This window comes from Malus sylvestris, chromosome 3, assembly GCF_916048215.2.
Source record: "Malus sylvestris chromosome 3, drMalSylv7.2, whole genome shotgun sequence".
NCBI classification, from domain to species: Eukaryota; Viridiplantae; Streptophyta; class Magnoliopsida; order Rosales; family Rosaceae; genus Malus; species Malus sylvestris.
The window spans coordinates 2,319,450-2,346,301 of NC_062262.1; the positions used below are offsets into that span (position 1 = coordinate 2,319,450).

At 36.9% G+C, this 26,852-nt stretch overlaps 5 protein-coding genes and 1 long non-coding RNA gene across 11 annotated transcripts; 5 read left to right on the forward strand and 1 right to left on the reverse strand.

The window, feature by feature from the left end:
• Positions 1 to 908: 908 nt before the first annotated feature.
• LOC126616288 (F-box/kelch-repeat protein At3g23880-like) lies at positions 909 to 2,108 on the forward strand. The gene has a single exon (XM_050284317.1). It carries the CDS (start codon positions 909 to 911, stop codon positions 2,106 to 2,108), a length of 1,200 nt encoding a protein of 399 aa, XP_050140274.1.
• Positions 2,109 to 3,323: 1,215 nt separating this feature from the next.
• Positions 3,324 to 8,501, forward strand: LOC126616270 (pentatricopeptide repeat-containing protein At5g55840). Of its 3 annotated transcripts, none has more exons than XM_050284287.1 (6): positions 3,324 to 3,659; positions 4,064 to 7,541; positions 7,658 to 7,732; positions 7,850 to 7,926; positions 8,019 to 8,080; positions 8,187 to 8,501. In XM_050284287.1, the coding sequence occupies exons 1-2, from the start codon at positions 3,503 to 3,505 to the stop codon at positions 7,336 to 7,338; spliced, it is 3,432 nt and encodes a 1,143-aa protein (XP_050140244.1). In that variant the 5' UTR covers positions 3,324 to 3,502; the 3' UTR covers positions 7,339 to 7,541; positions 7,658 to 7,732; positions 7,850 to 7,926; positions 8,019 to 8,080; positions 8,187 to 8,501. The 3 variants fall into 3 exon arrangements, with proteins under 3 accessions (XP_050140244.1, XP_050140242.1, XP_050140243.1); XM_050284285.1 differs by having other exon boundaries at positions 7,853 to 7,926; XM_050284286.1 differs by having other exon boundaries at positions 7,856 to 7,926.
• Positions 8,502 to 10,656: 2,155 nt separating this feature from the next.
• On the forward strand, positions 10,657 to 13,881 carry LOC126616305 (protein NOI4). Its single transcript, XM_050284351.1, has 3 exons — positions 10,657 to 10,814; positions 12,689 to 12,880; positions 13,524 to 13,881. Exons 1-3 carry the CDS (start codon positions 10,809 to 10,811, stop codon positions 13,566 to 13,568), a joined length of 243 nt encoding a protein of 80 aa, XP_050140308.1. The 5' UTR covers positions 10,657 to 10,808; the 3' UTR covers positions 13,569 to 13,881.
• Positions 10,823 to 12,589, forward strand: LOC126616311 (uncharacterized). Its single transcript, XR_007621096.1, has 2 exons — positions 10,823 to 11,413; positions 12,464 to 12,589. It is a non-coding gene; the product is annotated as an uncharacterized LOC126616311 (long non-coding RNA).
• Positions 13,882 to 14,158: 277 nt separating the features above from the next.
• Positions 14,159 to 16,402, reverse strand: LOC126616295 (transmembrane emp24 domain-containing protein p24beta2-like). The gene is made up of 5 exons (XM_050284335.1): positions 16,243 to 16,402; positions 15,391 to 15,600; positions 15,008 to 15,194; positions 14,784 to 14,891; positions 14,159 to 14,498 (listed from the first exon to the last, which is right to left on the reverse strand). The coding sequence occupies exons 2-5, from the start codon at positions 15,598 to 15,600 to the stop codon at positions 14,365 to 14,367; spliced, it is 639 nt and encodes a 212-aa protein (XP_050140292.1). The 5' UTR covers positions 16,243 to 16,402; the 3' UTR covers positions 14,159 to 14,364.
• A 767-nt stretch (positions 16,403 to 17,169) lies between these two features.
• On the forward strand, positions 17,170 to 22,691 carry LOC126616275 (cellulose synthase-like protein E1). Of its 4 annotated transcripts, XM_050284300.1 has the most exons (9): positions 17,170 to 17,528; positions 17,630 to 17,951; positions 19,374 to 19,514; positions 19,700 to 19,831; positions 20,005 to 20,214; positions 20,342 to 20,566; positions 20,838 to 21,185; positions 21,493 to 21,532; positions 21,934 to 22,188. In XM_050284300.1, exons 1-9 carry the CDS (start codon positions 17,266 to 17,268, stop codon positions 22,095 to 22,097), a joined length of 1,845 nt encoding a protein of 614 aa, XP_050140257.1. In that variant the 5' UTR covers positions 17,170 to 17,265; the 3' UTR covers positions 22,098 to 22,188. The 4 variants fall into 4 exon arrangements, with proteins under 4 accessions (XP_050140257.1, XP_050140253.1, XP_050140256.1 ...); XM_050284296.1 differs by lacking the exon at positions 21,493 to 21,532 and having other exon boundaries at positions 21,934 to 22,691; XM_050284299.1 differs by lacking the exons at positions 20,838 to 21,185; positions 21,493 to 21,532 and having other exon boundaries at positions 21,934 to 22,691.
• Positions 22,692 to 26,852: the final 4,161 nt, after the last annotated feature.

Consider the following 26,852-nt stretch of genomic DNA (forward strand, 5'->3'; position numbering starts at 1 on the left):
GAAAAAATTGAAAGTTTGTTACCCATTTTAAAAATCACGATTCACCATAAATATGAAGAATGTAGTTAACCCTAAAGTTTTTATTAAATAACTTCTTCAAGAAATACCTTTTGATACGCTTTACCATAAAGCTAAAAAAATGCTTTTAGAATCAAAGAAGCACTTTTAGCTATTTGGTCCCTAATCAGTATAATAATGTTTCAAACGATAATATTACGTAATATTAACCAATAAAGAGTTACAAAATAAGGGATGTCCTCGTTAGAATTTTGAATGGTGCTTTCACTTGAGTTGCAAGAAAGGAAAATTAAACACCATGAAAAACTAGGTAATATTTTTCAAAGTGAACCTATAAATAGGACAATGATCCTCTTTCGATCTCACTGCCAAGAGTCCAGAGACTAAGCAATCTGGACCACTCAAATTGAATCTAAATGTTCTCATTAACTCATTTTGTTGGACCACTCACACAAACCAAGGACTCCGATCTTTTTTTTCACATAAACTAAGGGCCTGGATTTCCTGCTCTTTAGAAGGTCGATCCAAATTCCTATAAATACATGATGCAGGAATATCATCCAACGCAATCAAAACCCTAGCTTGCAGCACTCTTCTTCTCTAACACAACACAGTAACGAGACTCGGTTTCTTCAACTCCTATTTTCGCCTCATCGATCAAATATTGTGAGTTCTTTATGCATTATTTTTTTTCTTCTTTTTCAAGAGTAGGATTTTGTTCTTCTCTTCTGTTTTAGTTTTTGTTGTAGCGACAGTTATTTCTTCTTCTCAATTATTGCTGGGTTATTGTTTTGTAATATATTTCCTCACTTATTGCTAGGTTATATATTATTTCCTGACTCGGTCTATCTCTATGAAATCTGCAGCCTGGGAATTGAAATTTTGAAACAATGGGTCACAATTTGCCTGAGGAAATCATACATGATATACTATCTAGACTACCGCCAAAATCTTTGATCAGATGCACCTTGGTGTGCAAGGCATGGAGGTCCACGATAAAAAATCCCAGCTTTATTCCCTCCCACCTCAACCGTACAATCTATCTTAATAACCAGTTTGGCACCCACCTCCTCCTACTCCACTGTGTTTCTAGAGCTATTCTTTCCAGCAGCGTCAACATTTGGCTTGACGAGCCAAGGGAGAAGCATTGCAATTTGCACTATGACAACCATGCTTTTGATGAGTACTGCAAGCTAGAATTTCCAATCATTCCCAACATGAATAAATTTCTTCGCGTGGTTGGAGTTTGTAATGGGCTGGTGTGCCTTGCTGTTGATAACGACCGTTTAGGTTACATATTCATGCTATGCAACCCGTCTATAAGAAAGTCCGTGACACTTCCGAAGCCTCATCTATCCTTCGAGACCATTGGCTCGTACGATGCTTATATTGGTTTTGGTTTTGACGCTGTGACTAATGACTACAAGGTTGTGAGACTTATCACTGAGCACCGTGAAGAGCCGAATACTTTTTATGAGGTTTATTCACTAGCTGGAGGCTATTGGAGTGATCCTCGTTCTTTAGATCACGTATGTGAAGTTACAGATCCTCATAAACCCCCGGCTTTTGTTAATGGTGCTATTCATTTTAAGGCATTCTACCGTTCAAAAAATGGTGGTTTTGAATGGTTCATTTTGGCGTTTGACGTGGGCAGCAATACATTTCGCAGGATAATGGCACCGACGGATTTCGCAGCCTCAGCGTTAACGCAATTGTCTATATCAGGTGACGGGAAATCTATTGCTATATTCAACCTTTGTCAGTCATTTCTTGATGGCACATATCTTGATATATGGGTGATGAAAGAGTATGGCATGGAAGAGTCATGGACCAAACTGACAACTCCATGTCCACCAGATATACAAAGAGAAATTCCTTACAAGCCATTATGTTTTAGGAAGAGTGGTGATGTAGTGTTGGTACCGGATGGTCATCCTATTTATTATGGTGATCCGTATGGAATAGTTTCTCTAGACCCTGTGAGCAAGCAATTCAAAAGTCTTGGATTTCTTGATTGCGAATATTACTATGTTGAATCTTATGTTGAGAGCCTCGTCTTACTCGACAAGACCGATGCAGTTTCGTACTGAGGAAAATAACAGGTAAGGTGGTACGACGGCTTTTGTGTAGCTGCCTAGTGATGACATAATATTCTTCGGAAGTTTATCAAGACTTTGAATCTGTTGCTTCTCTTTCTCTAGTCACTGTTTCAATCTAGTATCTGCTGCATGGTTTATTAATTCTAACAATCTCGCTTCTCTTTTCGAGTTTCGACTAGATTAAGGATATCCTGGTTTCATATATCTAGTTTCTCTGTTTGTGATCATGTGGATTTGTTGCCGTTTCATAAGTTTTTTTTTTTTTCCATAAACTATGGCGTGTCAGTGTCTTAATATTTCGAAACATTACTATTTAAATTTTTGTCTTCAATGCAAGAAGAGCAAGATCTAAAAGAGGAAGCTTATGCGACTAAATAAAAACAAGTTTAAAAATCTCTAATTAACTTAGTACGTTCATTGTGCTTCATCAAATCATTCTTAATTTTTAGGTTTAGGGTATAAGATTTTCAACCTAAAGACTAATTATGACCAAACGAGGGTTTAAGTTTTTCAATTTTTAATTTTGGAATTCACCTTAATCGTCTCATCTATCCTCCTGACTAGAAGTTTGGTTTCAAACCCCGGGCTGCACATGAGAACATTTTACAAGCTTTATCACTAAGCCGAAAAAGTTAAGTCACTTAAACTAAAAGCTCGATCTCATACCACAAACGAGGTAATATTACCTTGGCTTTGAAGAAATCATTTGAGTCGAGCTTGACCGTATATGAGCTTTATTCGAGATTGAGCCGAGTTTGAATTTAAGTAATAGGATTCGAACGGAACTTAAGGATTTTGATATTCGGCTTAGCTCGACTTGTTTACACCCACGTGAGAAAGTCAAGAAGAATCATAACTACAATAGTTAAACCGAAAATATTGGAGCAATAATGTTCATTGAACTTTGGCCTAATTGGAGTTTTGGTTCTTGAACTAAAAATTCGTTATCCCTAAACTTGTTATAATTGTTAAACCGAGAAACTTGGAGCAATGATTCTTGATCCTTGTCCAATTTGAGTTTTGGTCCATAAACTAAAATTCCGTGACTATTGATCCTGAACTCCATAAGTACTTCTATTCAAAATAAAGAGTTTTAAAGAGATTAAAAAATTAGATGAAAGTTCAAACGGAGTTAATAAAAAAAATTATTATTCTATATTATAAAAAATTCACTGATCAATGCTCACGAATTTTTAATTCAAGAAGGCTCCAATTATCTCTAACCTATAAATGATTCGCGTGTAATATACTTCAGCCGTTGGATGTTATAATCCAACGGTTTCTGTCACTCGCGCTCACCGGTGCCCAAAATATAGGCACTTTCAGTCAGCTCTTTGGTTTTCCAGTGAGGGAAGAAGAAAAGGCGCCACTGAAGTAAATTCCCAATGTTGTCCTCAACGGCTAGGCCGAAGCAATTCGCTCTAGGTTCCCACGCAGTTTCAAAGCTCAGAGCTTTCCATGCTTTCTCCCAGAAAAATCCCAATCCGAATCTCGGAGCCGACGGCGCCAAAAGCATCGCTCGTGAAAATCCACAAGCCTCCGGTACGTAACTTTCTGTGGGCCTTTTTCGAGATTGAAGTTTTGATTTTGGTGCACGATTAGGCTTTTTTGAGGGGGATGAACTGTTGAAATTTGGGAAATTATGGCAGTTTCTCTGTGTCTCTCCGTTTTGAGATTAAAGTTTTGATTTTTGGGCACATTTCAAACTGTTAACATTTGGGGGATTCAGGTTGAAATTCGTGTGTTTTCTTTCACTGTTTTGTTTTGCTTGAGATTAAATTTTTGATTTTGGGTACTGTGTGTTTGTTTTCGAAACTCGGTCACTTGGTCCCTCAGAAACTCATGATTTTTTAGGTGAGGGACCCAACCCAAGTGCTGAGTTTTGAAGACTTAAGAGACCATTTGCGATAAAAACCTGCTAAACTGTTGAAATTTGGGAACTGCAGGTTCAGAAATGGAGAAGAGCATATATGCAATTCTGACCATTGATCGTTGGGTGTCACTGAACCACATGGAGTATAGGATGGCTTCTCTCAGACCAGTTCATGGAAAGCTGGCTTTGAAGTTTCTAAATTGGGTCATCGAACAATCTGGTTTGGAACTCAACCATTTGACTCATATACTTTCTGTCACAACCCATATACTTGTTCGAGCTAGAATGTATGATTCTGCCAAATCAGTTTTGGGGCATTTGTTGCAAATGGATTTTGGCCCGAAATCTGTTTTCAGTGCTCTAATGGACACCTACCCGCTTTGCAATTCAAACCCTTCGGTTTTTGACCTTCTAATTAGAGTATATTTGAGGGAAGGAATGGCTGGTTGTGCTGTAGAGGCTTCGTATTTGATGGGTTTGAGGGGATTTAGACCGTCTACTTGTACCTGTAATATGATCCTAGCTTTGTTGGCAAAGGACCAGAAAGCAGCATCAGTATGGTCTTTTTTCAAAGAAATGCTTGCTCAGAAGGTATGCCCTGATGTTGCTACTTTTAATATATTGATTGGTGTTTTATGTGCGGAAGGGAAGCTTAAGAGAGCTAGTTATCTTTTGAGAAAGATGGAAAAGAGTGGCTATGCTCCGAACACAGTTACTTATAACACTTTGCTCAATTGGTACTGCAAAAAGGGGAGGTATAAAGCAGCCTTTGAGCTTATTGATCATATGGGTTCAAAGGGTATAGAAGCAGATGTGTGTACATATAACATGCTTATTGGCGATTTATGTAGAAATAATAGAAGTGCAAAAAGTTATCTGCTGTTGAAGAAAATGAGAAGGAAGAAGTTATCTCCAAATGAGGTTACTTACAATACTCTTATTAACGGGTTTGTTAAGGAGGGGAAAATTGATGTTGCTACCAGGGTTTTTGACGAGATGTCTAGGTTTAATCTATCACCAAATTCTGTTACTTTCAATGCTTTGATTAATGGCCTCTCTCAAAATGGTAAGCTTGACGAAGCTTTCAGACTTTTCGACATGATGGAAGCAACGGGAATAAGACCTACTGAAGTCAGCTATGGGGCTCTTTTGAATGGGCTGTGTAAGCATGCCAAGTTTGATTTAGCAAGAAGTGTTATTGAGAAATTGCGGATGGATGGGATTGCTGTTAGTTGTATTATGTATACAGAGATCATGGATGGGTTATGCAAAAATGGGTTGCTTGATGAAGCTATGAAATTCTTTAATATGATGGTCCAGGATGGCATGAATCCCGATATTGTAGCATTTTCAGTGCTCATAAATGGACTTTGCAGAGCTGGGAAGATGAAACATGCGAAGGAGATGGTATGTAAAATCTATAAAGCTGGCCTTTCACCGAATAGAATAATATATTCTACTTTAATCTATAACTCTTGCAAGATGGGTAACATAGCGGAAGCATGTAACATTTATGCAGCTATGAACTGCACCGGTCATGGTGCTGACCATTTCACATGTAATCTATTGGTTGGTTCCCTTTGTGAAGCTGGAAAGCTGGGAGTGGCAGAAGATTTCATGTGTCATATGAGCAGTATCAGTCTTGATCCCAATTCTGTTACTTTCGATTGTCTAATAAATGGCTACGGAAGCATGGGAAATGGATTGAAAGCACTCTCTATATTTGATGAAATGATTAAATCAGGGCATCATCCAAGCCCATTCACATATGGAAGTATACTGAAAGGGCTATGCAAGGGTGGAAATTTGGGGGAGGCAAAGAAATTTTTGAAGAAACTCCACGGCATTCCATATGCTGTTGATACTGTTGTGTACAATACAATACTGCATGAGACATGTAAATCTGGAAATCTGCATGAGGCTGTTTCCCTTCTTGATGAGATGGTTGAGAATAACGTTCTGCCTGATAATTATACGTATGGTAGCCTTCTTGCTGGGTTATGTTGGAAGGGAAAAATTGTTGCTGCCATCCTGTTGTTCGGGAAAGTGATGGAAAAGGTGACTCTCTCACAAAGTGCAACGATGTATACCTGTCTAGTTGATGGCCTTTTCAAGACCGGCCAGTCAAAGGCTGCTTCATATCTCTTTGAAGAGATGGAAAACAAAGGTTTATACTCAGATACTATTGCTTGCAATGTAATGATAGATGGATACTCAAGGATGGGAAAAATGACGAAGGCAAAAGAACTCTTTTCAACTATGGGGAGCCAAAGATTGCCCCCTAATTTGGATACATATAATATTCTCTTGCATGGATACTCGAAAAACCGGGACCTCTTGACATGCTCTGGTTTATACAAGAAAATGATCCGGGCTGGATTATATCCTGATAAATTGACATTCCACTCTCTTATTCAGGGATTATGTGAGTCTGGTATGTTGGATATTGGCCGCAAAATGTTGAATAAGATGATAATGGAAGGTGCTGCAGCTGATCAGTTAACATTTAACATGCTTATTAGAAAGTTTTCTGAGACGGGTAAGGTGGGGATGGCCTGTGATCTTGTTGGGGTCATGGATATGTTAGGAGTTTCTGCTAATATAGAAACCCATGGCGCAATCTTGAATGGACTATTTAGATGCTCGAATTTCCAAGCATCCAGTGTTCTTCTTTATGAAATGTTGGCCAAAGGTTTCGCTCCTGAGCATACACATTATATCACCCTAATTAATGGTATGTGTAGAGTGGGAGATATACAAGGAGCATTCGAGCTAAAAGATCAGATGGGAGCTCTTGGTGTCACTTCACGTGACATTGCTGAGAGTGCTATGGTTAGAGGGCTTGCAAAATGTGGGAAGATTGAAGACGCCATGCTTGTTTTTGATCACATGCTTCGGATGAAACTCATTCCAACGACTGCTACTTTTACTACTTTGATGCACATGTTCTGTAAAGAAGCCAACCTTGAAGAGGCTCTAAAACTGAGGGGTGTAATGGAACGTTGTGGTCTGAAGCTTGATGTTCCAGTGTTTAATGTTCTGATTTCAGGCCTTTGTGCTAATGGCGATGTTGTGGCTGCATTTGCGCTTTATAAGGAGATGAAACAAAGAGGGCTGCTGCCCAACGTGACAACATATACTCTGCTCATTGGTGCTGTTTCTGCCGAAAATAATCTTATCGAAGGTGAACAACTTTTGGAAGATTTATGTGAAAGGGGATTGATATCTGGAAATTGGGATGGAAATGCCCTAACGCTACATGAGGTTTTGATGATTTCAATGCAAAAACTCAATTCTTTGAGGCGCATAAAAGGAACTAATACTAAGACGTGTAGTGAATCAACATAAGTTAATTGGGAGTTGTGACTTCGGCGGGCTCTCATTACTTAACCAAGTTTTGATGTATACCTTTCTACTGGAGGTCTGGTGGTCTTGAGGGAGATGGAAATCCAATGGGCTCTCTCTCTCTCTCTATCTTTCTTTATCGATGGGAGATGAGTGCGATGGCTGTCATCACTTGCCCAAGCTATGATACAACATGACCTTCTGAGGTATGCTGCATTCTTCAATTCCTTTTTCTTTATTTTTTTATTTCACCTTATTAACATATATTCTGGTTATTATATTTATACCATAATGTATTTTCTGCTACTTGGGTGAAATGCAGTCTACCTAATGCTTGGATGCCATGTTTCTGGATATGATATTTGCTCAGCCAAAAATATATCACGCTACACGCTATGTAAGTTCCAACTTTTGCTTACGTGCATTTACAAGCCCTTGTTTTCTTTCATGATCAAGGCCGTACGAGGTTCAGTTTCCCATTTTAACACCAATATTCTGTTAACACTCTTTTAAGTAGCAGAGGCTACTTTCTGGCAACAGTTGCCTGAACGCCGAAGATGGTCTCCTATAATGTATAAGGTTCGCTGATAGGTAATACCGTACTATGCCATTATCTGGTTTAGTTACTTCTCTCATTCATATCGGTGTCTCAATATTTCATTTTTATGCTGCAACTATCAAAGAGAGGGGTCTCTTGGTCTCCGCAAATGCGCAAGAGTTTCTGAGCACTGTCATTCGGATAGCTGTAAGTTGTGTTGTGCCTGAAATACATTTCTGGAAACCTTTCCATAATCCTCTAAACTTTCTCGTTTTGTATCAAATCTAAATTCTGCGTTTTTTTTCTTTTCGAGTGAGCGAATATAATCCATCCCGGCGCCATGAATACCCAGATTTTTTCGGAAGACACATAACATGGCAACAAAGGTGGAGGGAAACAGATCTTTGGTAGAGAAGGGAGTTGGCTACTGAGGCTACTGAGGAGGGAACCAAATGAAGAGAATGGGGTGTCTCTGAATCTGCATCTCCATGTATTTTGGGGTTCTATATTTGCAACATATAATGCCATGCTAATTGCATGGCAGACAGAATCTAGCAAAATTTACATGGGAAAATTGCATTTGTTGACTTTGTGTAATTTATAATATGCCCTATTATTTTTGTTTGTATTTATGCTTTCTCTTTGTCTCTCAGATTCCTCTAGGCTCAGGGATTTTAATTTAATTTAAAGGAAAACTAATGAAAAGGGCTTGAAAACTTTGAGTTTTAATGATAAGGACAAAATAAAGTGTAAAGTGAATAGTACCATGATTGACTTTTTAGTGTAAAAATGTGGTTTTTCGTTAAAGTGAACAGTACCGGGAGCTTTTCGTTAAAGTTCCCTTAATTTAATTTAGGTTTTTTAGCAAAAATGATATTGAGATTGGCTTAGCTCCGCACTTTGGTCACTGACAATGAAAATCGATAGAAATGGTTCCTGAGTTTGTCTATTGTAAATCATTTTGGTTATTCTGTGAAAAATATGTCTATATCAAAATTATTCACATTGAACAAACTCAAGAACATTTCTACCGATTTTCGTTGTTAGAGACCAAAGTGAATAGTTATATCAATCTCAAAGATCATTTTGTATAAAAAATCTTTAATTTATTTTTTTTTCTCCCAAAATCTAGAAGTTTTGAAATCGAGATTTTATGTGATATAGGATGACTCTAAAACCCATATTGTTGCTAGGGGTTAGTCGCTCACGTAATTAAGAGCATTTACTCTAAATTTAAGCTTTGCGTTTGAATTTTCTCACATTATTGTTTGTATCAAAGGAACCGATAGTGTTAAATTTTGTAAGGATATAGTTTAGTGAAGCCATATACAATTCTAGCATACAATTTACCATTTCTAACTCACGATCTAAACCGAGTGTTTACAATTTTCGTATCTTATCTCTACGTCACTTGAATTAGATCTCGTGGACGCTTATCGACCTTTATTGAAACACAAATGTTAACTGATAGAAGTTTGTCATCGCAAATAAAATAATACATTTTTCTTTCATTAATGGAAACAAAAACTTTGATCTAAACTAATTGACGATTAATTAGTGACTAATTAATTAATTAATTTGATGGCAAGTGACAAGACATGGAGACGCCCAACCGTTTTGAAATTTTAGAGACATGGAATGCCAGCAAGGCAATGTGCTGTTTGCTTCCGTGTAACCCAACAGCTACTCCTTTACTTCCTCACTCCGTCTGCCAGCTCACCATCCCGTTCCATTATTACTTTTCTTTTGGATTAAATTACACAAATGCCTCTAGATTATTATTATTATTAAACAAAACAACAACAAAATCTTTTCTTATCAAGTGAGGCCGTCTGTACGAATTGTAAAACGTCATGTTTATACCATATTTAGGGCTTTGTATTTAAATCTCGTACAAATACTCAGGGAACTTAAATGTAATTATGTAGTAAAGGAAGATGCAAATATGTAATAAGTGAGGAGTCCTTATTCTATAAAATGACCCCTGACCCTCACAATTAGAGGAGGCCATTTCCTAAGGCTCCTCACCCTCTCAAAGCTCTCACTCTCAGAGCCCTCTCTCTCCCTCAGATAAATACATAATCAGTGTAGACGTAGCTTAAACCTTGGGGTGAACCACGATACATCTTGTGTTGTTTACATTACTTGCAGATTCACGATCGGATTTACGTTGTTCCAAGATCTCCGGTTTTGTGCATCAACACGTCATTATGCTCAATTTTATGGTAAGTTTTATGTGACTCGTCTGCTCCAAGTACTCTGTGTCTTAACTGATTTGTAATTTAAATTTGTGAAGATTGGTACATTCACATAAAAACATCGGGCTTAGGGAAATATTTGCTTATGTTTGGGTGACTGACACACCTAATAGTAGGAGAGCAACTTGTACAACACATGTACATTGTACACCACAACAATGACATCTCGTAAATACAAAGTCACACGAAAAGAAAACTAGTACACGTTTTTTGTTACATTTACACATGTTCTCATAATAGAAGATTTTTACACACGTTTTAATCTTCTCATATGCCTCTTCTTTATGTCTGACCATTAGACTAAATAAGTCAAATAAACTAACAGCCAAAATTAAATATAAGTATGTAATAGTGTATATGATTTCTCCCCTTTTTTTTTTTCAATTAATTCAACCTGCCTTCCTTTCAATTTTATTCCAAACGCACAAATCACGTCAGGGCTGACGCCCACTTAACGGCGATGCGATCACCTTTCCGTTCACGTCAACAAAATAACGTCGTTCATCCACGAAACAAAGACCATTAAAGCCTCTCATTTTCTTCCCAGATTTCACATCAATTATAGGCCCATTTCTGGCCCAACCTCTTCTCTCTCTCTCTCTCTCTCTCTCGCTCTGCTTTCCGAGTCATTTCATTTTCCCGGAAAATAAAAAAGATCTTTCCGTTTGATCGAATTCATGTCGGTACGTAATCGTTTTCGTCTCTTTCTTCAATCCGAATATAAATTCTTAATCTTTGTATGCCTTTATTTGTTTTTGTTTATCTTTAATCTCTGCGATGCTTAATTTGCTGGATTTCTGATTGGATTAAGCTCTAATTCATAGATTTGTTCGTTAATCTGTATTAATCTGATTGTAATTATCTCAGATGCATTTGTTTTACATTAATTTCTGAGCAAAATTCATGTTTTTTATTTAAATTTTTATGTTTTATCATTATGTTAAAGTAAATACATACTTGATGCAAAGTTTGAATTTTCCAGAGGAGCAGATTCTAATTCTTCAGTTTGGTTTTTAGTTTTGTTTAATTAGGAATATAGTGAAAATTAAATGAACAGAAAAGGGTAGTGAGAAAATGACAAGTTTCGTTTGTGTTTTTACAAAATTAATAAGTTGAAATTTTGGAGAGTATATTGCTTTTCGGAGCAGGTATTGTTTCGAGAGTGTGAATCCCATGTCGTGGAATTAAAGCGATGATTAAATAGTTTGAGTGATCTCGGGCATCTCCACCACCGTTTCCAATTGGTTTTGGGTTGGATGCTCGAATTGTTATAGACTTATAGGTATTGTTGGTTTTTTTTATTGTCGTTCATTGTTTGAGTGGGGAATATAATCTTTGTACAAATTGCTTCCTGATGATGGTTATCTCTGGTTTCTGTATTTTACTTTTAATGATTAGTATATTAAGGGCATTGTGTACTTCCTAAGTTCTCATGTCATGTTCATCTGTATATGTGGTTCTGTATGTATGCGTGTGTTCTTCATCCCGACTTTGAATGTGTAAACTATCTGGACAAAGAGGTTTTGTTGTAATTGCCTTGCCCAAACCAAGTATTTCATCAAGGGCTAAATAGATTTCTTTTAACTGGGTTCTTATGTCCACGGGGAAGGTTAGAGTTCCTTTTCCTTTTTCACGTTTCAATCAATTGGTGTATCTTTGGAGTTTTTATTAGTATGATTATGGTGGGTTGAACTTCTGTGCTAGGTGTGCTTCCTGAAAATGACTGAGTTATGTTGTCTAAAGTTGTGTGTCCAAATTTAACAATCAGTTGCCTTTTCTGAGTTTTTCCTTCCTGTCTGATTTTTATTTTCCACCTTTTTTCATAGGATATTAGCTCCATGGTATGCTGGTTGCTTCTTGTTTGTATATTCTTGTGTTTTTCCTTTACAATGAACTCAGTGAAATGTTACTATGAATTGGAGTATTTCACAACTTCACGTTGTCTTCGAGTGATTCCTAATCCTATCACAGTGTTCAGGAGAGGAAATCGCTCTTATTTTTGTAGTCTAGGATTATCCTAAGAGATGCCGCACTGAGTAGGAGTTGGGAATTGAACTCAGTGTTGCACAAACTTACTCCCAAGAGAAAGTTTGTAAGCACTTATATTTTGACTCAGATCCTTACCGAAGTTTTTTTGGAAAGTTGAAACCATATAGCACTAGCCCAAGGTTGAGATCAGGTTAGAATTATTAGATTGGTGTTCAGCATGTAAATACTAGTGGTATGATATTGGTATGCATTCTTAGGTATATGGGGCCATTACCTGTAAGTTTGGTAGATATGGACACCCTTTTCCGGGAATTGATTTCAATGGTGTTTGATCCTATTGAAGGATCATTTGCATTTTGCAGTCTAGAAAACCAGGGGAGCTTGACATTGGGTTTCTGGTTGTCTGTCCTCTGTGATTAATGCAATTGATCTTGGTGTGGGGTATTTGATTGATGACAACCTAAATAGGTTCGAGATGTAACAGAGTGCTTGTCTATCCTTTTGTCTTTGTAGTTGAGAGAATATGTTATTGCTTTAACAATGAGAATATTTTTCTGATTTCTAACAGGAAAAAGGCAGGCCACTCCCAAAATTTGGTGAATGGGACGTCAATGATCCTGCTTCAGCTGAGGGGTTTACTGTGATCTTTAACAAGGCTAGGGATGAGAAGAAGACAGGTGGAAAACCCGAGTCACCAGGAAAGGCTGATCCTAATATCAGGCAGGGAGGAGTGGATCCTGGCACTGGCCGGCCTTCATCTGTAAGATTCTTTCTCATAACTGTTGACTCGTTTCTTTCTCTGGTGATTTGATATATAATGAGTTAGCCAATAGCAGTTCATTCTTTTGCCTACTAGATGGCGGTTTTCATAGTAGTAAGTTTTTGCTTTCCAAGTGATGGTAGTACAATATACAACTATATCTAACGCTGCCTTACCTGTCAAACTTAGCATACCATTTGATGTTAAAATAAATGCAACCGACTTTTATAGAACTCTAGTTAGGAGAAGGGCAAAAAGGCTTTACATCTAATATTAGTACCAAGATATTTGAAAAGTAAAATAAAAGAAGATGATTCGGATGTTTTATCTGCATTGTTTGATTGCTCCATGCTAGTGGAATTGGCATACGAAGTCACAAACACTCTGGTTGTCTTCTTTTAGACAGATGTAGTCTAATAGATGCAGTTTGTTTCATTGTGAATAATTGAAATAACTAGTGGCCCTGAAAGTATTCTCTCTTCTTGTCAATTGATGATTGCGTGATCTTTTCGTTTCTATGTTTTTGAGTATCCGTTGTGTTTCCAGTCAGTAGAATAATAGAAAGAAACAATTGACCGGTGGGTCATTAGTTATGCTGCTGAAAGTTGATCTAGTTTGCTTGATTTGATTTCTTGGTGCACAGAAAAAATGGTTTTGCTGCCTTCATCAACCACAGACCGAGTCTTGACAATGTTGTTCTCTGCGCAAGTGCTCCGATGGAGGAGCACGGTGTTCTGTAACTTGCTCCACCATATTTTTCCAAAGAAGATAGGGAGCTGTATAGCAATGTTGGATGGAATTACCATGTCGCGTAAAAAAACAAAAACACTTTGTGATGGGAGGAGTAAAGAATGACAAATACTTATTGTATCTATATTGTCCGTCTGATCTGTTTCTTCGTCTTATCTTTGCTTATGACATTCTTTTCCTTCTTCCCTAATTGTATTATCAAACCACTCTTTGTGTGAAATTATTTTGTTCTCGATTTCGAATTCCGAAAACCTTTATCTTCTTTTCCATGATGTTCGTATGTAGTTTTGGTAAATAAATTCTACTTTTCGATGAAAAGAAGACAAAGGGAAATGATTTCTTGCTAGATTTGAATGGATGAGCAATACTGGAGGAGTCATTACGCGTTGCCTGCAAATCACAGTTTAACGCATGCCAAAAAACTCGTGTTCTCAAAACGAGTTATTTCTGTATGTTTTAAACTGTGATTTATAGGCAAGGAAGAGGAATGACTCCTTGCAGGGAAAGAGCCAAATGTGTACGTTAATATATCAACCAAAATTATCGATCAATCGCCATTGCATATGAACGTGTATTCTTCACAAGTCACAAAGAACCACCAGGCACAAACGCACATAATTTCCGGTTACTCGTGTTCAACGATTCACCGAGAAAGTAAAAAAAACATAAGCATGGAGTAACAATTGAAATGTAAAATTCTTCTACTGTGACAAAATGTCGTGGCTGTGTCAAGGTTAGACTCTAGTCATCCCAAGCTTCCGTTCAAAAAGGCGGCGAAGTAGGAAAACTTGGAGAAGACTGGCACCAACAAGGGCTGCTGATTCGAAGAAAACCTTATGGATCGCCCTCCGGCCCATTGCTTCGTTTGCTGCATCAACGAATGCAAGAAACAAATTATATCACGAAAAGACAGACAAAGACACTACGCTTAGACACTGCTAGCGAAAGATAATTGTTTATGCACACTACGGAATCAATACTAGTTCAATTGAGAAAGAGTAAATGCAAAAAGAATAGTCGTAGAGATGCCTGATTTGGATATAATCCTCAACGTAGTCAATAAAAAGGTGAACCCAAGCCAACAAGGTTCCCGGCTTTGCAAGGTCACCCTCAATGTAATCAATCATCAAGGTATTTAGAGTTGAGGAAATACCTATTGCCTGTCGTTCGGTCTGAGCCTCTAGCCAATGCTGCTCAAATTGAATGTTATAAAGAGCCTCCTCTAACTTTGATACCTGTTCTAACAACGGATTAAAGTGCTCTGGACGCACGCACAAAACTACCATAAGTTGTCGTCCTTATTTTTACAAGGATCTTGCTAGTGAAAATGTAATCAAAGAAATCTAAAGAGTAAAATGGCACGTATCAATCACTCACCATCTTTTGCGTGTTGATCATAGTACGTAAAATGGCTAACATGTATATCGAAATCTATGGTTTCATGATAAGGAGACTTGTTAGTGAAGCAAAACTGATGGATTCCCTTGTGATGAGCGACAAAGTCATACTTCTCGGTAGTCTTGTCACGAAAATCATGAATCTTGTCACCGGAAGGCCCCTTCACCTGAAAATTTCAACGGCATTGTATGATCACTACGATCCATCATCCATATACATACACGAACACATGGTTTCTGTTTAGCTATGTACGCTATGAGCTATCTTATCAATTTGGCCAGTAAATGCAGAAGATTATAGCGCAGTTAAAAACATATATTGTAAATTATCAACCCGAATCAGACAACAAACAAGGAGCTTACCATGAGATCAACACCGTCTTGAGTATGATGCCACGACGCATCAACCTTAATAACAACGAAAGAAATGTGGACGGTATCTCCTTCGTATTGAACATTATGAGAGAAGCACTCTTCTCTGTCAATCACAAATCTGATTCCAAAAGCTGCTTCTAGGCTCAACAAAAATGTCAGCAGCAAAACAGCAGCACAATTCGAAAACCCAACTTTCATCTGCAGATATAATAAAGGGCTGTTAAAATCTTTAAAAATATAAAATAAAACTACAGAAAATTCTAGCTCACAAATAATTACATACAAAATAGGAAACTTTCTGGTTTCCTTCTCTTATAACTGAAAAATAAATACTACCCAGAAACTATTTTCCACCAGAAGAAATAGGGAAAAATTAAGAATTCTAATACCCCATTACAAACTCCGCCTGCGTAAGTTTATCACACTGCCGGTCTCAAGCGCGGATAAAAGGGGAGGACATCAATTGGTCGACAACCGACATTCCATTTTCATCTCGAATCCCTATGAATACCCAGTACAACTCTTCCGCAAAGTAATTATAATCTGATTTAAAACAAAAGATTCTACTTTTTTCAAAAGATTGGCCGGAAAACAGATAAAAAGATTAAAACATGCGATACAATCAAAAGGTGCAATCACAACAAATAGATTCCATTCCATGTTCTGTTTGGCTGCCTAGAAAGTGAAAGAAAATTTAGAAATACCCTAATTAACGTAAAAAAAATAAGTTTTAAAATTTACGTCTACGTTCTTTTCTTTTGCATCAAAACAGAGTTACATAGGATCGAACAAAACGAGATTAATTATGGAAACTATGAAATTTGTAAAAAGAGGATTTACCTTGCAATGTTTGAACAATTTGATTAAGCCTGCAGAGGAAAAAACTTAAATAAAATAAAATAAAATTTAATTGTCGGAGATAAACAGTTGGGAGGATGAAAGAGTTTTGTGTTTATTTATGTTTCATATCTCGACGAGGAATGCTTCGAACGTAACGAGACTGCTAGTACACCAAAAGCTTCAGTTTAGTACTTTTTGTCGTTTTATATTCGACATGTCGTTTTCCTTCTTTCTTAAACTTTTTTTTTTCAAAAGCTGCTTTAATTTTAATTTCTTAATAAAAAAAAATTTATGGTACTCCCAAGAACCATATAATTTGGATTAAATTTACCATTTCACCACAAATGTTTGAATCTTAATTTTCTTTCCACATGTCTTATCTGCCGAATACCTTATATCATTATAATACATGCACAAACATTGCTACAATATTATAATAGATTTAGGGTTTGGATAATAGTTGTACGCATGCTAAAATTTATACCTACTATTGCATATGCACTAGCTATATATTGATACTAAATTCAATGCAGATGACTTACCGACTAACGTCTTAACATCTAGCTATTGTGCTTGAATATAGATAACATCTATATACATACAATGTCAGATTATTTAAAGGGAACTTTAACGAAAAGCTTTAAGTACTGTTCATTTTAACGAAAAACCACATTTTTACACTAAAAAGTCAATCCTGGTACTATTCACTTTACCATTTATTTTATCTTTATCGTTAAAACTCAAAATTTTCAAACCATTTTCATTAGTTTTACTTTATTTAAAACCTCTTCACATGTTGCACCTAACTAGCAACATGGTGGCACAAATTGTAAATGGTTGAAACATTGTGGGTGATTTTCATCCTTTGATGGCTTCATATTTATAAACTGAGGCGCTGCAACAGTTTCATAATTTACTACGTACGGTTGGTTTAAGTGATAGATATCCATTAATTTTCCCAACCACAAATATACAGACAGCTGAGAAAGCTTAGGGAGCTAGCTGTAGCTAGTAAGCTGAGAAATGGAGAAGGAACCATTGTTTGAGACGAAGAGAGCCAAGGGAAGAGTTCTATATAGGGTTTTTGCAGCATCTATATTTGCAGGAATATGTTTAGTTTGGTTTTACAGAGCGAGTCACATACCAAAAGCAGGAGAAGATGGAAGGTTTGGTTGGATTGGACTTTTGGGTGCTGAGATATGGTTTGGATTTTACTGGCTCCTCACTCAGGCCTCCCGGTGGAACCCTGTGTATAGGCACACATTCAAAGATAGGCTTTCTCAAAGGTAAATCAATTACCTCATGTTAGTTTGTTAATTATCATTTTTATTCAACAACTGTAGTTCATAAGATTTGAATTGATGACGCATTGGAGTTACATGAACAGATATGAAAATGAGTTGCCGGGAGTGGATGTATTTGTGTGCACAGCGGACGCAACCATAGAGCCGCCGTTGATGGTGATAAACACGGTTTTATCAGTGATGGCTTATGATTACCCGCCGGAGAAGCTGAGCGTCTATCTGTCCGATGATGGAGGGTCGGAAATTACATACTATGCTCTCTTGGAGGCTGCTGAGTTTGCAAAGCAATGGATACCATATTGCAAGAGGTACAAAGTGGAGCCAAGGTCACCTGCTGCTTATTTTGTCTCAATATCTGCTGATGCAATTATTGATCATCAGGCTAAAGATTTCTGGGCTATTAAGGTATTTTCAGTTTTTTTTGTGGTCAGTTCCGGAATTAGATCCCCTCAGGATCTAGGAGATCAATTTATACAACTATTCATAAAAAATTGTGAGGTAAAATGCTTTTTATATTTTCAAAAGTAAAATAGTTCCGTTTTATGTGAAAAATATAAAATAAAATAAAAAATTGTGACCGCAAAGATGATAAACAGTTGTTATTAATTGATCATCGAAAACCCAGTATAGGAATCCGAGAATCGAATTCCGTCAGGTCCAATCAAAAGATACGAAATACAAGTGGTCAACAATAGCTACATTTATGTTTTTGTTGGAAAGGTCAAAGGACCACAAAAGCCAATAATTTCGTTAATTATAGTATATGAATGCCGTCATGGAGGGCTGAGGATTCTGGACTCTTTTTGTAAGGATTTTTTAGAATTATTTAATCACATTCGTTCATAGTATATTGTGTGGTCAATTTTTTTTTAAATACTGTTTATATTCAATTTTAAATAAAAAAACTAACAATGATTTCTGACTACACGATGTACGATGAACAGATGTGATTGGAAGATCTAGCGAGGATCCTCCTTGGTCATGGAGGATGCATTTTCAATTGCTCGTTTGAAATGAATTTTAATATAATTAAAAGCATTTAAGTAAAATTAATTTTTTGTTCCAAGAACTTATTGCAGAAAACATTTAAAGTACTTTTTCAAGATTCACTTAAATTTTTACTAAAAATTAATTTTAAAAACATTTTTACTAAAAACGTTTTCTATTATTTAAAAAGTATTTCTAAACGTGTACGTACATAATGAGTTTTGTATTAAATTCCATTCTTCTAAATTCATTTACTATTTATTTATCTTTTTATTGCATAAAATGAGCATAAAGGACACGTTAACTTAAGGGAACTTTAACGAAAAGCACCCGGTATTGTTCACTTTAACGAAAAACTACATTTTTACACTAAAAAGTCAATCATGGTACTATTCACTTTACCCTTTATTTTGTCTTTATCATTAAAACTCAAAGTTTTCAAGCCCTTTTCATTAGTTTTCCTTTAACTTAGAAACCTATATATAACCCTAATACAGTAAAGCTAGGATTTTATCTAAGGAAAACTAAAGAAAAAGGCTTGAAAACTTTGAGTTTTAACGATGATGACAAAATAAAGGATAAAGTGAACAGTACTAGGATTGACTTTTTAGTGTAAAAATATGGTTTTTCGTTAAAGTGAACAGTACCGCAGACTTTTCGTTAAAACTCCCCCCATATCACCTCATCTCCTTTTCACCAAAAAAATCAACAAGTCATCAAGATCATCTTTAATTGTTATTTCAAATTTACTATGAGATTATGATAGTGTAATTTTCTATTAGTATTTCAATAATTTGCTAGCTTATTCATATCTGCCTTCTTACTGATGTGTTGTTATAGAAATTATACAAACACATTGAGAAAGAAATCGAAAATATAGTGAAGCTAGGCTGCGTTTCAGAAGAAGTCCGATCGAGACGTAAAGGCTTTTCTCAATGGGATTCATATTCATCTCGACGCGACCATGACACCATTCTTCAAGTATGAATTAATTTGATCTTTAGTTACATATGTTGGTCAGAAATCAAAGAAAGAAAACCTAATTAACATTTATTTGAGTTCGGTGTATGAATCCAAAGATGGGAATTGATGCATGTATGTCAATTTTGAATTCTACACATTGAGAAGAAAAGAATTTGAGTTTTAATTTCCTTGAACTTTTCCAGATAGTAATTGATGGGAGAAACCAAAATGCAACAGACGTTGAAGGGTGTAGATTGCCAACGTTAGTGTATTTGGCTCGCGAGAAGAGACCCCAATATCATCATAACTTCAAAGCTGGCGCTATGAACGCACTGGTATATGGATCACCTTTACCGACCATCTCTCTCATACAAGTCGCCTCACGTACATAAGTGGATCCACCTTTATTAGATAGGTGGTAACAGCAGTATTAAAAACTCCAAAAGAAAATTTACAGTGTCAATTTTGTTTGCTATGTAATATCCTTAATTTTCATCTACATTTGCAGATTAGAGTATCATCAAACATCAGCAATGGGAAGTTGCTTCTTAATGTGGATTGTGATATGTATTCAAACAACTCCATGGCCATACGGGATGCACTTTGTTTCTTTATGGATGAAGAAAAAGGCCATGAGATTGCATATGTGCAGTTCCCACAAAACTTCGAAAACCTTACTAAGAACGAGCTATACGCTTCACTGAGAGTAATCAATGAGGTGAGGTTATATGTTAGTGGAATATTAGATTAGCTGAACTTTTTAGTTAAAGTTTTAAGTTAAATTTTACTCTAGCTAATTATCGATTACATATTTGGAATTATTTGGTTTCGTATATATATGGAAGGTGGAAGCTCATGGCGTGGATTCTTATGGAGGCCCTCTATATATTGGAAGCGGATGTTTTCACAGAAGAGATACTCTTTGTGGGAGGAAATTCAGCAAGGGATGTAAAAGTGATATGAAGTGGGAGAATAGAAAAGGAGAAGAACTTGGCATTCATGAACCGGAAGAAAGTTCGAAAAGCCTTGCAAGTTGTACATTTGAAGAGAACACTCAATGGGGAAAAGAGGTACGTATTTGTCCCTCTCTCACCAAATAGACTTTAGGGTCAAAAAAAGGTGTACCATGTAATCATTCTGACGTGGTACATTAACAAACCAAATGACACGTAATCATTGTATGTACAACCCATCTTCCTCAATTAAGTTCAAAATTTAGTGATAATTTTGACATAAACGATGATTACGAGCAATAGATTATTCCATTAATTATTGGTTTTTTAACTTTGTTCACTCAAAACTGTATTTGAGCTTAACGAGTGACATTAATATAATTCGTAGATGGGTCTGAAATATGGCTGTCCAGTAGAAGATATAATAACGGGGCTATCAATCCATTGCCGAGGATGGAAATCGGTGAATTGCAATCCAACAAGGAAAGCTTTCTTAGGGTTAGCTCCAACCACACTGCCTGATATGCTTGTGCAATATAAGAGATGGTCAGAAGGTAACCTCCAGATTTTGCTTTCAAAGTATAGTCCTGCATGGTATGCCTATGGAAAGACTAGTTTAGGACATCAACTTGGATATCTTCGATACTCCTTTTGGGCTGCAAATTGCTGGGCAACACTAGTTTACTCAATTCTTCCTTCACTTTACCTCCTTAGAGGCACATCCTTATTTCCGCAGGTATGGTTCTAAGTCCTTACTCTCATTAATTTGCCACAAAATTGCACAATGACATGTTTCTTATATACATTTGCAATTGTCCCTTATTTAATTACCAAAAACTAATTTATGGGATGAGTAATCATGTCGGTCATTTCATGAATCTGTGACCCAAATTGGCAATGTCGCTCTATATCTTTACCTATTTGTTTCAAATAAAAAACCATATGCAGACCAACTATGATTTTGAGGGCCTCATTTAACTTATGACCTCCAAAATCTCGTAATCGACCTTACTTCTCAATGTTTCAAACGAATATTTGTTCAGGTTTTGGATATCAAGCTCATGGATGACACCATATGTACATGTATGCTTGTATCTATGAATTAACTTGTCAGATTCGGATCACACATTCAGACAAAAATTAACCTAACTGACTAAGTGAACAAACAGTTACTTTCTATATCTCTTCTCTATTAATTAATAAAACACTCATTATCAACCAAAATCCTATGAAATTAAGAAATATGTGGTAGAAATGTAATTTCACACAACCAAATTTTGTTGTTTTTTTTCCAAGCCTCATTCTAACATATCTCTAATTAAAAAAAAACTTTCCACTCCCACATTCTCTATCACTCTCTTCCCCTCTCCTTCTATTTCAAAAACAAAAATAAAAAAATTTCTCACACACATTGTGTGTGCCCATATGCTAGTATTTATTTAGTATATGTTTTATGTCTAATGGGTTTTGGTTTGTGAATTTAGATCTCAAGCCCATGGTTCATACCATTTGCATATGTGATCATTGGAAAGTACACTTGGAGCTTTGCGGAGTTTTTGTGGTGTGGTGGCACAACTTTAGGTTGGTGGAACGAGCAGCGCATATGGCTTTACCAGAGAACAAGCTCCTATCTCTTTGCCTTCATTGACACCATTCTACACTCCTTTGGATATAGTGATTCAGCATTTGTAATAACCGCCAAGGTGGCTGATGAAGATGTGTCACAGCGGTACAAGAAAGAGATTTTGGAATTCGGGGACTCTTCTCCAATGCTTACCCCATTGGCAACACTTGCATTGCTCAATTTGTATTGCTTTGCTGGGTTTGTTAAGGAAGCAATCAATCGGAAGGGCATAGCACAAGTTTATGATACATTGACTTTGCAAATTATGCTATGTGGGGCTCTGATTCTCATCAACCTACCCTTGTTCCAAGCACTTTACCTAAGGAAGGACAAGGGAAAGATTCCAGCCACCGTCACTTTTAAGTCAATGGCATGTGCTGTGATTGCTTGTACTTGTTTTCAATTTTCGTATTAAGGAACGGGAAACTCTTTAGATTCAACTCTCTCACACAAGGTGACTTTTGTGTGTGCTAAAAGCTTGTTTAAGATCAAAATAATGTTGTCTCTCTGTTTTAAATTAGTTATTGTATCATCTTAATATAAATTCTATTGTCAAAGGATTACCAGATCAGTGCTTGATCTTCTTCACAATATTATGAAAACCCCTATCAAAGTTTACCTCCTGCACAACGCATAATCTTTGTTTTGATCAGTATTATGCAACACAATCTGCACAACTAGCTCATGTCGTGCCCCTCTGACATATCCATGGTGACCGCCTAACTGCCTCATTCTTTGCAATCCTTTGGAATTTGGATCACACCATATTCTAAGTTCATCATTCGTGTGTAGTCCTTGATCATCGCATGGCTTCAATAATTCTGATAGCATTCTTGGCTTCAAAGGCACCAGAAAATGCTAGACTTCTAGCCACCAGAAAGAGTAGCTAGTAGATGGCCCACTTAATGATTTCATAGCAGCTTAATATTTGTAATGTGTTTAAGGTAGATGATTAACTTGGTATCCTAGGATTGCACGCTGCGTATGTAGTCTTTCATAAGAACATATTGTAATACTATGGAAACAAACTCACACTTTTCAGAATAGCGTAGGGAAATTGCATGGAGCAAGCCATGGAGCAAGAAATGTTAAAGTTCTATTAGTTATTTTTTAGATGAAGGAGGAGTTGTAGGAATAAGGAATGAGAAGCAGATCAAGGCAATGGAGAGAAGATTTTTTATGGTGGTGCTCTCTCTGTACTAACTTGCAGAGAGAGATCTATATATGTATTCCTTCACGTACACACACTATGCACACCGGATGGGTTACAAAGTATATCAGAAAGATGATCTCAGCCACACATCTAGATGGATACAAAGAGATCTTTACACCTGTTACTAAGACCCTTTTACAATATGAGCCCTACACTTGGTGAAATTACCATAGTGAAACACAATTAAATACAAGGCTTATTTAATTCTAATTTCAAAGTAAGCTCAATAGCTTATACACTAACACTCCCCTTTAAGCTTTGAGCTAATATAACTCCAAGTTTGTCCCTGAGATAGTTGAATCTCTCATTCGGCAAGGCTTTGGTTAAGATGTCTGCCACTTGTTCTTTGGTAGGATAGTAGACCAAATCAACTATCCCTTGTTGCAAGGCATCCTTGATGAAGTGATATCGCTTGTCGATGTGTTTTGTCCTCTGATGAAACACGAGGTTCTTAGCTATTGAGATTCCAGATGTGTTGTCACACTGCAAGGGAGTTGCATCTGCTTGTAGCTCTCCAAAATCGTCCAGGACGAATCTGAGCCATATGGCCTGAGCTGTGGCTTCAGAAGCACTTATGTACTCGGCTTCTGCAGTAGAAAGAGCAACACAGTTTTGTTTCACAGAGGCCCATGAGAACACTTCACTTCCAAAGGAGAAGGCATAGCTTGAAGTGCTTTTGCTGTCTTTAAGTGATCCTCCCCAGTCACTATCGCAAAAACCAACCAAGACTGCCTTCTTGCCTTTCTCATACTTCAAGCCATAGTCCAATGTTCCTCTAACATATCTGAGCACTCTCTTAGCTTTATTGTAGGATAATGCATATATCTGGCTAGTAAACTAGCTGCATACATTACATCTGGCCTTGTGGCAGTAAGGTACAACAGAATTCCAACAATTTTCCTATACTGCTCCTCATTTGCTGCACCACTCCCATCATCCTTGCTTAATTTTTCAGTAGCAATGAGAGGTATGGAAACAGGTTTGCACTCCTTTAGACCAAATTTATCCAATAAGGAAGAAGCATACTTCTTTTGGTGAATAAAGATGTTTGTATCTGTTTGTATTACTCTCATCCCCAGAAAATGATGAAGTAACCTGAGGTCTGTCATTTCATATTTAACTTTCATGTCTTCTTTGAACTCATTCAGCATTTCCTGATTATTCCCAGTGTATACTATGTCATCAACATAGATAGAGACAATTAGAATATCCTTATCTCCCATTGTCTTAGTATAGAGAGTTGCTTCACTCAAGCTCTTTATGAACCCACACTGAGTGAAGTAACTATCAATCTCCCCATACCAGGCTCTAGGTGCCTGCTTTAACCCATACAAAGCCTTGTACAGCCTGTAGACTTTATCCTCCTTGCCATCAATCACAAATCCTTAAGGTTGTTCAACATAGACTTCTTCCTGCAATTTTCCATTAAAAAATGCAGATTTAACATCAAGTTGATATAATTTCCAGCTTCTTTGTGCAGCAAGAGCTATCAAAGTTCGGATTGTGTCCAATCTTGCAACCGTGGCAAAAGTGTCATTGTAGTCAATTCCTGGTTTCTGCATATACCCCTTGGCAACTAGTCTTGCCTTGTTCTTTTGGACTGAACCATCCAAGTTCAACTTGGTTTTAAATACCCATTTCACTCCAATAACATGTTTATCACTTGGTCTATCTACTAATTCCCAAGTCCTATTCTTCTCAATCATGGACAATTCTTCTTTCATAGCTTTTACCCAAGCCTGATCTTGTGCAACTTTTTCGAATTTTTCAGGTTCCACAATACAGAGATTGCATTATGCCATAATATCATTTATGTTTCTCCATTTCACTGGGGTGTGATCAAATGACTGAGAAATCTGCATAGATTCATGAGTGCTACATTCTGGTTCCTCAACATAGAATAGTGGACTAGAATCAGAGGGACTTTCTTCAGCTTCCCTCAACTCATTTGCATTCATAGTAGTTTGATTTTCAGAATGATTCTGAATGTAAGTCACAGCTACATCCTTCTCTGAACTTTCCTTCCAAGTCCATGTCATTGTTTCATCAAAAACTACATCCCTTGACATAATTAGTTTCTTAGTACATGGATCAAGTACTCTATATCCCTTCTCACATGTAGCATATCCAACAAAGACACCTTTAACACTCTTAGCATCCAGCTTTTGTCTTGTCTCAGATGGTACATGTACATAGCATACTGATCCAAACACCTTTAGATGGCCAACCCCTGGTTTTCTGCCACTGTAAGCCTCAAATGGTGTTAAATTATTGAGTGCTTTTGTAGGTGATCTGTTCAAAATATACACAGCTGTGTGTACTGCTTCTGCCCACAGAAAGTATGGCATGCTTTTATCATGAAGCATTGCCTTAGCCATTTCTACAACCGTTCTATTCTTCCTTTCCACTACTCCATTTTGCTGTGGAGTATAGGCCATAGATAGTTGTCTTTGAATCCTTTCATTCTCTAAGAAATCATTGAATTCATTTGACACAAACTCTCCTCCTCTGTCACTCCTTAGGCACTTTATTTTAAGACCATTTTGTAATTCCACCATAGCTCTAAATTTCTTGAAACATGTTAGAGCCTCAGATTTTTGTCTCAGAAAATAGACCCACGACATTCTGGTATGATCATCAATGAGAAGCATGAAATACTTATTTCCAGCAACAGATTCAGTTTGCATAGTGCCACGCAGATCAGTATGTATCAGCTCCAGGGGGTTATTTGCTCTCCAAGCTTGCTCTTTTGGAAACCAGTCACGATGTTGTTTTCCCAACTGGCACCCTTCACACATACCCTTAGTATATTCAAGTTGTGCAAGACCATGCACCATTTCATGCTCCCTAAGTTGTTTAAGGCTCCTGAGATTTAGATGCCCTAATTTTTTGTGCCAAATCCAGGTAGAATCTGGACCAATACTAGCATTCAGAGCAAACTGAGTATTTTTCAATAGGGAGAGAGGATAACACCTATTTTCCTTCTTCCTTACTTTGATGACAAGAGTCTCTAGTGAAGGTCCATCAAACACACTGCACATGTTTCCTCCAAATAATAGGTAGTATCCATGCTCATCCATTTGCCCCACACTTAGTAAGTTTTCTTTCAACCTAGGCAAATGCATGACTTCCTTGATGTACTTCTTTCCTTTATTTGTATCAATTTCCAAAGAACCAATTCCTGCAACATTTACCAATTCACCAGTGGGCATTTGAACCTTTCCAGCAACATTAGTTCTTATATTGACAAGAAGATCTGCATTCCCTATCATATGATTGCTGCACTCGCTGTCAATGTACCAGTCTCCATTCATTTTGTTTTCAGAAATTGCATTGTTGGCATAGAACAGATTTCCAATGACTTCTGTTTGATTGGCACAGTTTGCCTTTTGAATGACCTTGCCTGCTGTGCATTCCCTGGCCCAATGTCCAAACTTATCACAATTATAACATTTAGGCTTCCCCTTATACCTACATTCACCAAAATGAAATTTGGAACACACTTTACACTGTGGTTTAGCTGTATCTTGCTTCATATACCCAGAAGATGTTGAATTCTATGTAGG